Source organism: Lynx rufus, unplaced genomic scaffold (assembly GCF_022079265.1).
Source record: "Lynx rufus isolate CCGP_SWC_20201006 ecotype Redwood Valley unplaced genomic scaffold, mLynRuf1.p SCAF_6, whole genome shotgun sequence".
Classification (NCBI taxonomy): Eukaryota; Metazoa; Chordata; class Mammalia; order Carnivora; family Felidae; genus Lynx; species Lynx rufus.
Genome location: NW_025814878.1, coordinates 119,869,652 through 119,886,584, shown reverse-complemented (window position 1 = coordinate 119,886,584; position 16,933 = coordinate 119,869,652). Strand labels below are relative to the sequence as shown.

The following is a 16,933-nucleotide window of genomic DNA, read 5'->3' as shown; positions in this document are numbered from 1 at the left end:
GGGCTGGGGGCAGACATCAGGTCGGACTGCGGCCCCGCCCACCAACTCCAGTTATACACCACAGCACAGGGGAAGTGCCCTGCGGGCCCTCACCACACCAGGGACTATCCAAAATGACCAAGCGGAAGAATTCCCCTCAGAAGAATCTCCAGGAAATAACAACAGCTAATGAGCTGATCAAAAAGGATTTAAATAATATAACAGAAAGTGAATTTAGAATAATAGTCATAAAATTAATCGCTGGGCTGGAAAACAGCATACAGGACAGCAGAGAATCTCTTGCTACAGACATCAGGGGACTAAGAACAGTCACAAGGAGCTGAAAAACGCTTTAAAGGAAATGGAAAACAAAATGCAAACCACCACGCCTCGGATGGAAGAGGCAGAGGAGAGAATAGGTGAACTAGAAGATAAAGTTATGGAAAAAGAGGAAGCTGAGAAAAAGAGAGATAAAAAAATCCAGGAGTATGAGGGGAAAATTAGAGAACTAAGTGATACACTAAAAAGAAATAATATACGCATAATTGGTATCCCAGAGGAGGAAGAGAGAGGGAAAGGTGCTGAAGGGGTACTTGAAGAAATTATAGCTGAGAACTTCCCTGAACTGGGGAAGGAAAAAGGCATTGAAATCCAAGAGGCACAGAGAACTCCCTTCAGACGTAACTTGAATCGATCTTCTGCACGACATATCATAGTGAAACTGGCAAAATACAAGGATAAAGAGAAAATTCTGAAAGCAGCAAGGGGTAAACGTGCCCTCACATATAAAGGGAGACCTATAAGACTCGTGACTGATCTCTCTTTTGAAACTTGGCAGGCCAGAAAGAATTGGCACGAGATTTTCAGGGTGCTAGACAGCAAAAATATGCAGCCAAGAATCCTTTATCCAGCAAGTCTGTCATTTAGAATAGAAGGAGAGATAAAGGTCTTCCCAAACAAACAAAAACTGAAGGAATTTGTCACCACTAAACCAGCCCTACAAGAGATCCTAAGGGGGACCCTGTGAGACAAAGTACCAGAGACATCACTACAAGCATAAAACATACAGACATCACAATGACTCTAAACCCGTATCTTTCTATAATAACACTGAATGTAAATGGATTAAATGCGCCAACCAAAAGACATAGGGTATCAGAATGGATAAAAAAACAAGACCCATCTATTTGCTGTCTACAAGAGACTCATTTTAGACCTGAGGACACCTTTAGATTCAGAGTGAGGGGATGGAGAACTATTTATCATGCTACTGGAAGCCAGAAGAAAGCTGGAGTAGCCATACTTATATCAGACAAACTAGACTTTAAATTAAAGGCTGTAACAAGAGATGAAGAAGGACATTATATAATAGTTACAGGGTCTATCCATCAGGAAGAGCTAACAATTATAAATGTCTATGCGCCGAATACCGGAGCCCCCAAATATATAAAACAATTACTCATAAACAGAAGCAACCTTATTGATAAGAATGTGGTAATTGCAGGGGACTTTAACACCCCACTTACAGAAATGGATAGATCATCTAGACACACGGTCAATAAAGAAACAAGGGCCCTGAATGAGACACTGGATCAGATGGACTTGACAGATATATTTAGAACTCTGCATCCCAAAGCAACAGAATATACTTTCTTCTCAAGTGCACATGGAACATTCTCCAAGATAGATCATATACTGGGTCACAAAACAGCCCTTCATAAGTTTACAAGAATTGAAATTATACCATGCATACTTTCAGACCACAATGCTATGAAGCTTGAAATCAACCACAGGAAAAAGTCTGGAAAACCTCCAAAAGCATGGAGGTTAAAGAACACCCTACTAACGAATGAGTGGGTCAACCAGGCAATTAGAGAAGAACTCAAAAAATATATGGAAACAAACGAAAATGAAAATACAACAATCCAAACGCTTTGGGACGCAGCGAAGGCAGTCCTGAGAGGAAAATACATTGCAATCCAGGCCTATCTCAAGAAACAAGAAAAATCCCAAATACAAAATCTAACAGCACACCTAAAGGAACTAGAAGCAGAACAGCAAAGGCAGCCTAAACCCAGCAGAAGAAGAGAAATAATAAAGATCAGAGCAGAAATAAACAATATAGACTCTAAAAAAACTGTAGAGCAGATCAACGAAACCAAGAGTTGGTTTTTTGAAAAAATAAACAAAATTGACAAACCTCTAGCCAGGCTTCTCAAAAAGAAAAGGGAGATGACCCAAATAGATAAACTCATGAATGAAAATGGAATGATTACAACCAATCCCTCAGAGATACAAACAATTATCAGGGAATACTATGAAAAATTATATGCCAACAAATTGGACAACCTGGAAGAAATGGACAAATTCCTGAACACCCACACTCTTCCAAAACTCAATCAGGAGGAAATAGAAAGCCTGAACAGACCCATAACCAGCGAAGAAATTGAATCGGTTATCAAAAATCTCCCAACAAATAAGAGTCCAGGACCAGATGGCTTCCCAGGGGAGTTCTACCAGACGTTTAAAGCAGAGATAATACCTATCCTTCTCAAGCTACTCCAAGAAATAGAAAGGGAAGGAAAACTTCCAGACTCATTCTATGAAGCCAGTATTACTTTGATTCCTAAACCAGACAGAGACCCAGTAACAAAAGAGAACTACAGGCCAATATCCCTGATGAATATAGATGCAAAAATTCTCAATAAGATACTAGCAAATCGAATTCAACAGCATATAAAAAGAATTATTCACCATGATCAAGTGGGATTCATTCCTGGGATGCAGGGCTGGTTCAACATTCGCAAATCAATCAACGTGATACATCACATTAACAAAAAAAAAGAGAAGAACCATATGATCCTGTCAATCGATGCAGAAAAGGCCTTTGACAAAATCCAGCACCCTTTCTTAATAAAAACCCTTGAGAAAGTCGGGATAGAAGGAACATACTTAAAGATCATAAAAGCCATTTATGAAAAGCCCACAGCTAACATCATCCTCAACGGGGAAAAACTGAGAGCTTTTTCCCTGAGATCAGGAACACGACAGGGATGCCCACTCTCACCGTTGTTGTTTAACATAGTGCTGGAAGTGCTAGCATCAGCAATCAGACAACAAAAGGAAATCAAAGGCATCAAAATTGGCAAAGATGAAGTCAAGCTTTCGCTTTTTGCAGATGACATGATACTATACATGGAAAATCCGATAGACTCCACCAAAAGTCTGCTAGAACTGATACATGAATTCAGCAAAGTTGCAGGATACAAAATCAATGTACAGAAATCAGTTGCATTCTTATACACTAACAATGAAGCAACAGAAAGACAAATAAAGAAACTGATCCCATTCACAATTGCACCAAGAAGCATAAAATACCTAGGAATAAATCTAACCAAAGATATAAAGGATCTGTATGCTGAAAACTATAGAAAGCTTATGAAGGTAATTGAAGAAGATTTAAAGAAATGGAAAGACATTCCCTGCTCATGGATTGGAAAAATAAATATTGTCAAAATGTCAATACTACCCAAAGCTATCTACACATTCAATGCAATCCCAATCAAAATTGCACCAGCATTCTTCTCGAAACTAGAACAAGCAATCCTAAAATTCATATGGAACCACAAAAGGCCCCGAATAGCCAAAGGAATTTTGAAGAAGAAGACCAAAGCAGGAGGCATCACAATCCCAGACTTCAGCCTCTACTACAAAGCTGTCATCATCAAGACAGCATGGTATTGGCACAAAAACAGACACACAGACCAATGGAATAGAATAGAAACCCCAGAACTAGACCCACAAACATATGGCCAACTCATCTTTGACAAAGCAGGAAAGAACATCCAATGGAAAAAAGACAGCCTCTTTAACAAATGGTGCTGGGAGAACTGGACAGCAACATGCAGAAGGTTGAAACTAGACCACTTTCTCACACCATTTACAAAAATAAACTCAAAATGGATAAAGGACCTAAATGTGAGACAGGAAACCATCAAAACCTTAGAGGAGAAAGCAGGAAAAGACCTCTCTGACCTCAGCCGTAGCAATCTCTTACTCGACACATCCCCAAAGGCAAGGGAATTAAAAGCAAAAGTGAATTACTGGGACCTTATGAAGATAAAAAGCTTCTGCACAGCCAAGGAAACAACCAACAAAACTAAAAGGCAACCAACGGAATGGGAAAAGATATTTGCAAATGACATATCGGACAAAGGGCTAGTCTCTAAAATCTATAAAGAGCTCACCAAACTCCACACACGAAAAACAAATAACCCAGTGAAGAAATGGGCAGAAAACATGAATAGACACTTCTCTAAAGAAGACATCCAGATGGCCAACAGGCACATGAAAAGATGTTCAGCGTCGCTCCTTATCAGGGAAATACAAATCAAAACCACACTCAGGTATCACCTCACGCCAGTCAGAGTGGCCAAAATGAACAAATCAGGAGACTATAGATGCTGGAGAGGATGTGGAGAAACGGGAACCCTCTTGCACTGTTGGTGGGAATGCAAATTGGTGCAGCCGCTCTGGAAAGCAGTGTGGAGGTTCCTCAGAAAATTAAAAATAGACCTACCCTATGACCCAGCAATAGCACTGCTAGGAATCTACCCAAGGGATACAGGAGTACTGATGCATAGGGGCACTTGTACCCCAATGTTCATAGCAGCACTCTCAACAATAGCCAAATTATGGAAAGAGCCTAAATGTCCATCAACTGATGAATGGATAAAGAAATTGTGGTTTATATACACAATGGAATACTACGTGGCAATGAGAAAAAATGAAATATGGCCTTTTGTAGCAACGTGGATGGAACTGGAGAGTGTGATGCTAAGTGAAATAAGCCATACAGAGAAAGACAGATACCATATGGTTTCACTCTTATGTGGATCCTGAGAAACTTAACAGGAACCCATGGGGGAGGGGAAGAAAAAAAAAAAAAAAAAAAGGACGTTAGAGTGGGAGAGAGCCAAAGCATAAGAGACTGTTAAAAACTGAGAACAAACTGAGGGTTGATGGGGGGTGGGAGGGAGGGGCGGGTGGGTGATGGGTATTGAGGAGGGCACCTTTTGGGATGAGCACTGGGTGTTGTATGGAAACCAATTTGTCAATAAACTTCATATAAAAAAATAAATAAATAAATAAATAAATAAATAAAGTGGAATATTAATTTAAAAAAAAAAAAAGAACTTTTATAACTCAATAATGAAAAAGATAAATAACCAAACTTAAAAATGGGCAAAAGATCTGAATAGACATCTCTGCAAATAAGATGTACAAATGACCAATAGGCACATGAAAGGATGCTTAACATCATTAGTCATTAGGTAAGTGCAAATCAAAACCACAGTGAGACATTTGTGTGGAACCACGAAAGAATCCTAATAACCAAAGCAAAATCTTGAGAACAAAGCTAGAACAAAGCCAGGCACCATGCTGCTTCCTGATTTCAAGAGGTACCATACTTCCTGATTACGAGCTGTCATATAAAGCTATTGTAACCAAAACAATATGGTATTGGCATAAAAACAGATGCATAGATCATTTGAACAGAACCAAGACCCCTGAAATAAACCTATACATAGATGGTAACTAATTTATGATGAAAGAACCAAGAATGTATAATGGGGAAAGGACAGTCTTCCTAATAAGTAGCATTGGGAAAACTAGGCAGCCATATACAAAAGAATTAAACTGGACCACTATCTGACACCAAACACCAAAATTAAATAAATTAAAGACTTGAATGTAAGACCAGAAAGTATATAACTAGAAAAACAACAACAACAACACAGGTGGTAAGGTCCTTGACATTGGTGCTGGTGATTATTTTTTGGATTTCACACCAAAAGCAAAGGCAACTAAAGCAAAAATAAAATAAGTTGGAGTACATTAAACTGAAAAGCTTCTGCACAGCAATAGAAACCATCAATAGACTGGAAAGGCAACCTACTGAATGGGAGAAAATATTTGCAAATCATATATCTGATAAGGGTCCAATATCCAAAATAAAGACTTCAAACAACTCAATAGCAAAAAAAAAAAAAATCTGATTTAAAAATGTGCAGATCTGAATAGACATTTTTCTAAAAAAAGACAGATGGCCAACACATACATGACAAGGTGCTCAATATCATTAATCATCAGGGAAATGCAAATCAAAACCATAATGAGATATCATATTGTACCTGTTAGAATAGCTATTATCAAAAAGTCAAGAGAAAGCAAGTGTTGGTGAGGATGTGGAGAAAAGGGGACCCTTGTGCACTATTAGTGGGAATACAGGAATGTATTGGTGTAGCCACTGTGGAAAACAGCATGGAGTTTCCTTAAAAAATTAAAAATAGAACTACCATATGATCCAGCAATTCCTAAGGAAATGAAAACACTAATTGGAAAAGGTAGTTACATCCTCATGTTCATTGCAGCATTATTAACAGTAGCAAAGATATGGAAGCAACCTAAGTGTCCATCGATGGCTGAATGGATAGAGCAGATGTGGTGAATATATACAATGGAATATTATATTAAGAAGGAAAGAAGGACATCCTGCTATTTGTGACAACATGCAAGAAACTTGAAGGCATTATGATAAGTGAAAAAGGCCAGACAGAGAGATAACTACTCATGATACTACTTTATGATCTCATGTGTATGTGGAATCTAAAAAAAAGTAAAAGAGAAAACAAATACAGTCATAGATACAGAGAATAATTTGGTCATTGCCAGAGACAAGGGAGTGGGGTGGTGGACAGTGGATGAAATGGGTGAAGGTGGTCAAAATGTACAGACTTGCAATTGTAAAGTAAATAAGTCATGGGGATGTATAGTATGATGACTATAGTTAATAATACTGTATTGTATCATTTGCAAGTTGCTAAGAGACTAGATCTTAAAAGTCATCATCAAAAATTTTGTAACTGTGTGTGGTGTTGGATGTTAACTAGACTTGTGGCCATTTCATGATATATGCATATACCAAATTATTATTGTACACCTGGAACTAAGATAATATTTTATGTATATTATACCTTAATAATAAAAAAAACCCACAGTGATATACAACTTCACACTCTCTAGGATGTCTACAATCAATAAGACAGACTATAATAAGTGTTGAGTAGACTGTGGAACAATTGGAACCCTTATTTAGTGCTGATAAGAATGTGAAATGGTGCAGCCACTTTAGAAAATAATGTGGCAGTTCCTCAAAATGTTAAATGTTGTATGCAAATGACACTACTTCTAGGTACATGTCCAAGAGAAATGGAAATATGATATGTGAAAGAAGCCAGTTATAAAAGGCCACATGTTATGATTCCATATGTATGAAACATCCAGAATAGGTCACTGCATAGATGCAGGAAGTAGATTAGTGGCTGTGGGGGTGGGAAGGGAAGATGGGCAAGAGATTGCTAATGGGTACGGTGTTTCTTTAGGGGATGATGAACACATTCTGGAATTAGATAGCGGTGATGAGTGCATAATGCTGTGAATACTAAAAACCACTGAGTCGTAAACTTTAACAGGGTCAATTTTATGGTATGTAAATTTTATTGTAAGAAACTGTTACTTGAAAAGTGTAACCCCAAATTGTGCTTTCTTGCCTATGAAAGCTTGGGAGGAAACATACTTTTATCCTATTTAAAAAAAATTTGGGGGCGGTGCCTGGGTGGCTTAATCAGTTAAGCGTCTGATTCCAGCTCAGGTCATGATCTCACGGTTCGTGAGTTCGAGCCCCATGTCGGGCTCTGTGCTGACAGCTCAGAGCCTGGAGCCTGCTTCAGATTCTGTGTCTCCCTCTCCTCTCTGCCCTGCCCCTACTTGTACTCTGTCTCTCTGACCCTCGAAAATAAATAAACATGTAAAAAAATTAATAAAAAAATAAAAATAAAATTTTTTAAGGGTTTATTTATTCTTGAGAGAGAAAGAGCACAAGCAGGGGAGGGCCAGAGAGAGAGGGAGACACAGAATCTGAAGCAGGCTCCAGTCTCTGAGCTGTCAGCACAAGGCTGGATGTGGGGCTCGAAGTCACAAACTGTGTGAGATTATGACCTGAACCGTAGTTGGGTGTTTAACCAACTGAGCCACCCAGGCACCCCTACTCTTATCCTGTTTTATCTCACGTCTGCCATGTGAATTTTACTGACAGGCCTAGATGACATGCGTTTAGAGTCAGGTCTGTGGTCACCAATCGCCCAAGTTTCCTAAAGACAGACTGCACAAGACTGCAGCTTGTGCCCAGGTGACACTCAGGACTGGCAGCAATGAGGGCCGGTAACCTCACTCACCTCAGAGAGGGGTTTTTCCAGGTGAAGATTGAGGTCATTCACCAGGCAGCAGGGAAGCATCTTTGTATTGTGCCCAGCTGTTATTGGCCTGCAAATAAACCAGTGACAAAGATTTTCATCATTACTATTTGGGGACATTTTAATATTAGGTTAATTTATATTTATTGTGCTTAGAAATAATTTAAGAAAAATAATATATCAGTCACATTTATTTTTAAGAACCATCCTAAGGAAGCGCAAAATATTTAATTATTCCTTGAAACCTCTTTTTGGAAATCATTCAATTCTGTACATTAGTACTTATTGTATTAATGTGCCTCAAAATTAAAAGATTATGTATGCATGTGATATGCTAAAAATCTTGTATCTTAGTTAAAAATTAAAAAAATAAAACAATCTTTTAAAAAATCAACTGTGTCCAAAACACATATTCTCAAACTTCTCTGCATAAAAGTCAACTGGGATTGACTCATTATAAATGTGGATTTCCTAGGATTCTACCCCCAAGAGATTGGTTCATTCTGGAATTTTAGAAATACCACAGGTGATTCTGAGGAGCAAGGGTTTGCACTTTGAGAACCACTGCCATAGGGAATTCAGCCTAGAATTAGGAAGTAATATGTGTGTTTAAAGTGTTCTTCACTTTACCATGGATAATTAATAGATATTTCTTAAGATATTTTTCAGTCATTTGATGTTAGAATAGATCACATTCATACTCTTATTCTGCTATTAGAAAATATTTTTCCATGATTTTTATTTATTTTTATTTATTTCTTTTTAATTTTTTAATGTGTATTTATTTTTGAGAGAGAGAGAGAGAGAGATTGAGCACAAACAGGGTAGGGGCAGAGAGAGAGGGAGGCACAGAATTCAAAGCACGCTCCAGGCTCTGAGCTGTCAGCACAGAGCCCGACCCGGGGCTCGAACTCACGAACTATGAGATCATTACCTATACTAAAGTTGGACACTCAACTGAATGAGCCACCCGGGCACCCCTCTTTTTCTTTCTTTTTTTAATTTTAAATCCAAGTTAGTTAACATATAGTGTAATAATGATTTCAGGAATAGAATTTAGTAATTCATCTCTTACATATGACACCCAGTGCTCATCCCAACAAATGCCCTTCTTCCACCCAACACCCCACCAGGAACCCTCAGGTTCTTCTCTGTATTAAGAGTCTATTATGGTTTGTCTTCCTGTCTGTTTTTATCTTATTTTTGCTTCCCTTCCCCTATGTTCATCTGTCTTTTTCTTAAATTCCATATTTGAGTGAAATTGTATGATTTTTTTTATAAGCATAACATTTCTAAGTAAGTGAAATTGTAAAATGTGTTTGTTTTACCACCGTCAGCATCTATGTTGCTGCTAAACATTAATGTAACACTGTCTTCACCTGCTATTTCCAGATTTCTTTTGACTTGGCTGAATATACTGCAGATGTTGATGGAGTTGGCACTTTGCGGCTTCTGGATGCAGTTAAGACCTGTGGCCTTATCAACTCTGTGAAGTTCTACCAAGCCTCAACTAGTGAACTTTATGGGAAAGTGCAAGAAATACCCCAGAAGGAGACAACTCCTTTTTATCCTCGGTCACCGTATGGTGAGAACGCATGGGTATAAACTTGTACATGTGCCATGTTCTTTTGGCATGGGCGTGCGTGTGCTTCTGCTTTAATTCTGTTCCTTTCTCTCATCTGAAGTCATTTGAGTGTGAGATTAACACTCAGATTGGACTAAGTGAGCAGACATTGAGAAGCATACCTTTATACACTGCTAACTACAAGTATTTGCTACCATTGCCTCCAGGGTGAAATTACCACTTCACTTCACCAATCCATGTTCATTCAGTCTTCCATACAGATCACTTTGAAAGGAAAATTAGGCCCACATGACTTTTTTTTTTACTAAACTGTTGTAAGATTTGCTGAAGTGATAGATTTCATTTCATGTTTTTTATTTTCCCAACGGAAGTTTCCCTGGGTTCAGATATTTAAAAACAAACGAACAAAAAAACCAGGTCTATTATATCTTATATATTTTTTAAAAAAGAGTATTCATGGGAGACTTTAGTGATAAAACTTCTAAGCATCTAGAATATTAAGATTCCTTTTTTTTTTTTTTTTTTTTTACTTTCTAATTCCTTAAAACTAAGAAAATGGGAATAAGATCTTAGGTCAACTTGATATATTGCATACTATAGTTGAATCAGTTAGATTGTGGAAGACAGAACTGTGGCTCTTACAAAAGTAAAAAATTCTTAAATATTTTCTTGTGCACATGATTAACTGGCAAAGGAACCTTTATTTTGTCTTTGGTTTTCATTCAAATTGTTTTCTATCTTAATGTAATATAAATTATAGTTTTTGCAAGTTGTTACTTATTTAAGATGAGTGAAAATCACTGTCTTTTATAAGGAGACACCATCATTTATAATAATTACTGTCTTTTATTTCCTTTTAAAAAATTGTTCAACAGGGGCAGCAAAACTCTATGCCTATTGGATTGTGGTGAACTTCCGTGAGGCATATAATCTCTTTGCGGTGAATGGCATTCTCTTCAATCACGAGAGTCCTAGAAGAGGTCAGTAAATATGTTAATGGACAAGAGAATTTCAGACTTTTACAACAACTAAAAAAGTTGTATGTTATATTCTGTATATGTACTGTGCAGACTGCGGAAAACTTCACATCTGCTTTTAACTACAATTGACCCTTGCACAACAAGGTTTTGAACTGTGCAGGTCTGCTTATACAGATTTTTTACAGTACAGTACTGACAATGTGTTTTCTCTTATGACTTTATTAATAATATTTTCTTCTATCTAGCTAAGTTTATTGTAAGAATACAGTATATAATACGTATAACATACAAAATATGTGTCAATCAAATGTTTATGTTATTGGTAAGGCTTCTGGTCAACAGTAGGCTATTGGTAGTTAAGTTTAGGGGGAGTCAAAAGTTATATGCATATTTTCTACTGCATGGAGGGTTACCATTCCTTACCTGTCTGCATTGTTCAAGGATCAACTATATTTTGAATGTCAGAAGTGGTAAATGAAAAAATACAAATCCAGACTTAATTATTTAGTAAGTTTGCTAGGTTTTTTATTCAACATGAAAACTGAACACTGTTCTAATTTTACCATTTTCATTGGTAGGTCTTCTCAAGCACATTTTCTTTCTTTTTTTCTTTTCTTAATGTTTATTTACGTTTGTTTTTTTAATTTTTTTTTAACGTTTATTTATTTTTGAGACAGAGAGAGACAGAGCATGAACGGGGGAGGGTCAGAGAGAGGGAGACACAGAATCTGAAACAGGCTCCAGGTTCTGAGCTGTTAGCACAGAGCCTGATGCGGGGCTCGAACTCACGGATCGTGAGATCATGACCTGAGCCGAAGTCGGCCGCTTAACCGACTGAGCCACCCAGGCGCCCCAATGTTTTTTTTTTTTTTTCAACGTTTATTTATTTTTGGGACAGAGAGAGACAGAGCATGAATGGGGGAGGGGCAGAGAGAGAGGGAGACACAGAATCGGAAACAGGCTCCAGGCTCCGAGCCATCAGCCCAGAGCCTGATGCGGGGCTCGAACTCACGGACCGCGAGATCGTGACCTGGCTGAAGTCGGACGCTTAACCGACTGCGCCACCCAGGCGCCCCCAGGCCCCCCAATGTTTATTTACATTTGAGAGAGACAGAGACAGAATGCGAGTGGGTTAGGGGCAGAGAGAGAGGGAGACACAGATCTGAAGCAGGATCCAGGCTCCAAGCTGTCAGGACAGAGCCTGACATAGGGCTCAAACTCACGAGCTGTGAGATCATGACCTGAGCTGAAGCTGGCCGCTCAACCGACTGAGCCACCCAGGCACCCCACAAGCACATTTTTAACCTAAATATTAGGAAGTTTCAAAATGAATGGAAAGGAATAAGTAGTAAACTAATGGTTGTTTCTGGAAGTCACTCTTACTTGTGTAGACTCAACTTGTAGAATCCATATATTTTTTTTACTTTGAGTCAGTTAGATGTCAATATTCTTTCTTTACATTCCATTGAAATAGACATCCAGAAATTACCATGCTTCTAGAGTATATGTTAAAATAAATTTGAAATCAGTTCTTGTATTTAGAATCATTATCACTTTTTTTCAGAAAACCATATTTGTGGGGCGCCTGGGTGGCGCTGTCGGTTAAGCGTCCGACTTCAGCCAGGTCACGATCTCGCGCGGCCCGTGAGTTCGAGCCCCGCGTCAGGCTCTGGGCTGATGGCTCGGAGCCTGGAGCCTGTTTCCGATTCTGTGTCTCCCTCTCTCTCTGCCCCTCCCCCGTTCATGCTCTGTCTCTCTCTGTCCCAAAAATAAATAAACGTTGAAAAAAAAAATTAAAAAAAAAAAAAAAAAGAAAACATATTTGTTTGTATTGCCTTGTTTGCTTCTCATAAGTTTCTGTTGAAACTGTTAGCAACATGCTGGCTTTTCCGTTGCAAATGTAAGGTTTTAAATAAGAAAATGTGTACTCTTATCATTATTTCTGATTTGCTGAAGCATGAGAAATCTTTATAAAACTTGTATACTCTTCACAAAATGATAATTACCTGTACAATACAATTCTAAGAAGTTTTATGAAATTTCACTATCCTTTAGCCTTTTAGCTTGAGAATCATTGAGAAGTCCAGTCCTAATTTGTTTCATTCAAGTCCACCAACTAATAATGCTTATAACTTTTTCAGTGAAATTTTATGTGACTGTATAGCTACATAATTAACCTATAAGTCATGAGGAAAGAGTAAAGTGATAGATTTATAAAGGTATCTTTAGCATCAGTACATTTTTATTTTATAATTGCATAAGTTAAAAATTCCCATGATGGGCCATTAGAGCATAAGAACCCAATCTGTCATGTCTGTTGCTCCAAAAGAAAACAAAAAGCAGCCAGAAAAGTTTCTTTAATTAATTTTGTGGTTGTGGATATTCTTAGTAGAGGGAAAAGGAAAAGGAAGATCGTACCTATCCTTGCTCACAGCATTTGGTGTGCGGGATGCTCAAGGCATCTGTTCAGTAAATGATAGTCCCTCCCTCTTTCATCCTAACTATGTTGATACCCATTGTTTGGGTTTTTGTGCTTTCCACCCCTCAGCTTTTCCACCTGAAAAACAAAATAAATAAGTAAAAGTCAATTGTTTTGGATAGGTTAGGATAGGGAAAAGCATTCTTAGTTGCAGAATGAAAAGATACATTAAAATATAACTTTCCCTCAAAAAAATCCTCTATTTGCATATCTTATAATGAGAACTAATTTTTGTCTTTGTCAGTGTTAAACACTTTAAAATTTTTTTATTTTATTTACTTTTTTTTAACATTTATTTATTTTTGAGAGAGAGAAAGTATGTGTGAGTGGGGAAGGGGCAAAGAGAGGGAGACAGAGGATCTGAAGCAGGCTCCACACTGTGAGCATAGTCGAGCCAAATGTGGGGCTCAAACTCCTGACCTGAGCTGAAATCAAATCTGCTGCCCAACTGACTGAGCTACCCAGGTGCCCTAAAAAATTTTACTTTAAAATTAATAACTTCTTTCTTCCCTTTCATTCCCTCTCACTGACTCCCAGCTCTGTCCTCAGGCCCACTAAAGCTCCTTCAGAAACATTTCAAGTGTCTTTATCCTTAAACATACAGAAAGGGTTATTCTATATGTAATATTCTACATCTAGGGCTTTTGTTAAAAACTTGATCTTGTAATATACACATTCTGTTTTATTATATACCTGAAAATCAATATTTCGTTTATTTCATTTAATATCAAATAATGAAGAATTATAGGGGTATATGTAAAAATGATATAATACTTATTTGTTAAGATTTCTAATAGTTAATACTTAAAGCATTTTTTGAATTTGAAAATTAATTTTCATATTAACTTGGTCCTACAATACTATTATCATTTTCTCACAATTATTATTTTTATTTATTTATTAACCTTTTCCAAGGAGATTCTTTGGAATCTACCATTAAGGAAGTCTTCTTCCTGTGTTTTATTTTTGAATCTTCAGCTTATAAAACAATACCTCTGTGCTAATAAAAATTCAATACATATTTTTAAATGCATGAATGAATAAATGAATGAATATCTCATGTTTTAGTAAAACTTTACTGAGTTGAAAGCTAGGCAGTCTGAATTAGAGAACAATAGGAATTTATGTAAAAGTTTTAAATAAATATTATTTTACTTATTTCATGCATAAGGGTAACCAAAGGCTAACTATTCTGAAGTAAAGATTAACCCTGGGGGGGATTCTGGGAAGATGGCGGCGTAGGAGGACGCTGGGCTCACCGCGCGTCCTGCTGATCACTTAGATTCCACCTACACCTGCCTAAATAACCCAGAAAACCGCCAGAGGATTAGCAGAACCGAGTCACCGGACCCAAGTGCAGACGAGAGGCCCACGGAAGAGGGTAGGAAGGGCGGCGAGGCGGTGCGCGCTCCACGGACTGGCGGGAGGGAGCCGGGGCGGAGAGGCGGCTCGCCGGCCAAGCAGAGCCCCCGAGTCCGGCTTGCAAAAGCGGAGGGGCCTGACGGACTGTGTTCCGACAGCAAGCGCGACTTAGCGTCTGGGAGATCATAAGTTAACAGCTCTGCTCGGAAAGCGGGAAGGCTGGAGGACAAAGGGAGGGTGAGCTGCGGAGCCCCCGGACGACAGAGCTCAGTTTGGCGGGGAACAAAGGCGCTAGCCAGCGCCATCTCCCCCGCCCATCCCCCAGCCAAAATCCCAAAGGGAACCGGCTCCGGCCAGGGAAATTGCTCGCTCCGCGCGAACACCCAACTCTGTGCTTCTGCGGAGCCAAACCTCCGGCAGCGATCTGACTCCCTCCGGCTGCCACAGGGCCCCTCCTGAAGTGGATCACCTAAGGAGAAGCGAGCTAAGCCTGCCCCCCCTGCCGCCGTGCACCTTGCCTTCCCACCCCAGCTAATACGCCAGATCCCCAGCATCACAAGCCTGGCAGTGTGCAAGTAGCCCAGACGGGCCACGCCACCCCACAGTGAATCCCGCCCCTAGGAGAGGGGAAGAGAAGGCACACACCAGTCTGACTGTGGCCCCAGCGGTGGGCTGGGGGCAGACATCAGGTCGGACTGCGGCCCCGCCCACCAACTCCAGTTATACACCACAGCACAGGGGAAGTGCCCTGCAGGCCCTCACCACACCAGGGACTATCCAAAATGACCAAGCGGAAGAATTCCCCTCAGAAGAATCTCCAGGAAATAAAAACAGCTAATGAGCTGATCAAAAAGGATTTAAATAATATAACAGAAAGTGAATTTAGAATAATAGTCATAAAATTAATCGCTGGGCTGGAAAACAGCATACAGGACAGCAGAGAATCTCTTGCTACAGAGATCAAGGGACTAAGGAACAGTCACGAGGAGCTGAAAAACGCTTTAAATGAAATGGAAAACAAAATGCAAACCACCACGGCTCGGATGGAAGAGGCAGAGGAGAGAATAGGTGAACTAGAAGATAAAGTTATGGAAAAAGAGGAAGCTGAGAAAAAGAGAGATAAAAAAATCCAGGAGTATGAGGGGAAAATTAGAGAACTAAGTGATACACTAAAAAGAAATAATATACGCATAATTGGTATCCCAGAGGAGGAAGAGAGAGGGAAAGGTGCTGAAGGGGTACTTGAAGAAATTATAGCTGAGAACTTCCCTGAACTGGGGAAGGAAAAAGGCATTGAAATCCAAGAGGCACAGAGAACTCCCTTCAGACGTAACTTGAATCGATCTTCTGCACGACATATCATAGTGAAACTGGCAAAATACAAGGATAAAGAGAAAATTCTGAAAGCAGCAAGGGGTAAACGTGCCCTCACATATAAAGGGAGACCTATAAGACTCGTGACTGATCTCTCTTTTGAAACTTGGCAGGCCAGAAAGAATTGGCACGAGATTTTCAGGGTGCTAGACAGCAAAAATATGCAGCCGAGAATCCTTTATCCAGCAAGTCTGTCATTTAGAATAGAAGGAGAGATAATGGTCTTCCCAAACAAACAAAAACTGAAGGAATTTGTCACCACTAAACCAGCCCTACAAGAGATCCTAAGGGGGACCCTGTGAGACAAAGTACCAGAGACATCACTACAAGCATAAAACATACAGACATCACAATGACTCTAAACCCGTATCTTTCTATAATAACACTGAATGTAAATGGATTAAATGCGCCAACCAAAAGACATAGGGTATCAGAATGGATAAAAAAACAAGACCCATCTATTTGCTGTCTACAAGAGACTCATTTTAGACCTGAGGACACCTTTAGATTCAGAGTGAGGGGATGGAGAACTATTTATCATGCTACTGGAAGCCAGAAGAAAGCTGGAGTAGCCATACTTATATCAGACAAACTAGACTTTATTTATTTATTTATTTATTATTTTTTTTTTTAACGTTTATTTATTTTTGGGACAGAGAGAGACAGAGCATGAACGGGGGAGGGGCAGAGAGAGAAGGAGACACAGAATCGGAAACAGGCTCCAGGCTCTGAGCCATCAGCCCAGAGCCTGACGCGGGGCTCGAACTCACAGACCGCGAGATCGTGACCTGGCTGAAGTCGGACGCTTAACCGACTGCGCCACCCAGGCGCCCCAAGACTTTAAATTAAAGGCTGTAAC

The 16,933-nt window shown here is 39.2% G+C and overlaps 1 protein-coding gene across 1 annotated transcript in view; it reads left to right on the top strand.

Moving 5' to 3' along the window:
* GMDS (GDP-mannose 4,6-dehydratase) overlaps positions 1 to 16,933 on the top strand; it is a 644,755-nt gene that overhangs the window by 287,490 nt on the left and 340,332 nt on the right. The window contains exons 5-6 of the mRNA XM_047101621.1: positions 9,687 to 9,879; positions 10,755 to 10,859. Of these exons, the coding sequence (XP_046957577.1) occupies positions 9,687 to 9,879; positions 10,755 to 10,859 (298 nt within the window). The remainder of the gene's footprint in view (positions 1 to 9,686; positions 9,880 to 10,754; positions 10,860 to 16,933) is intronic.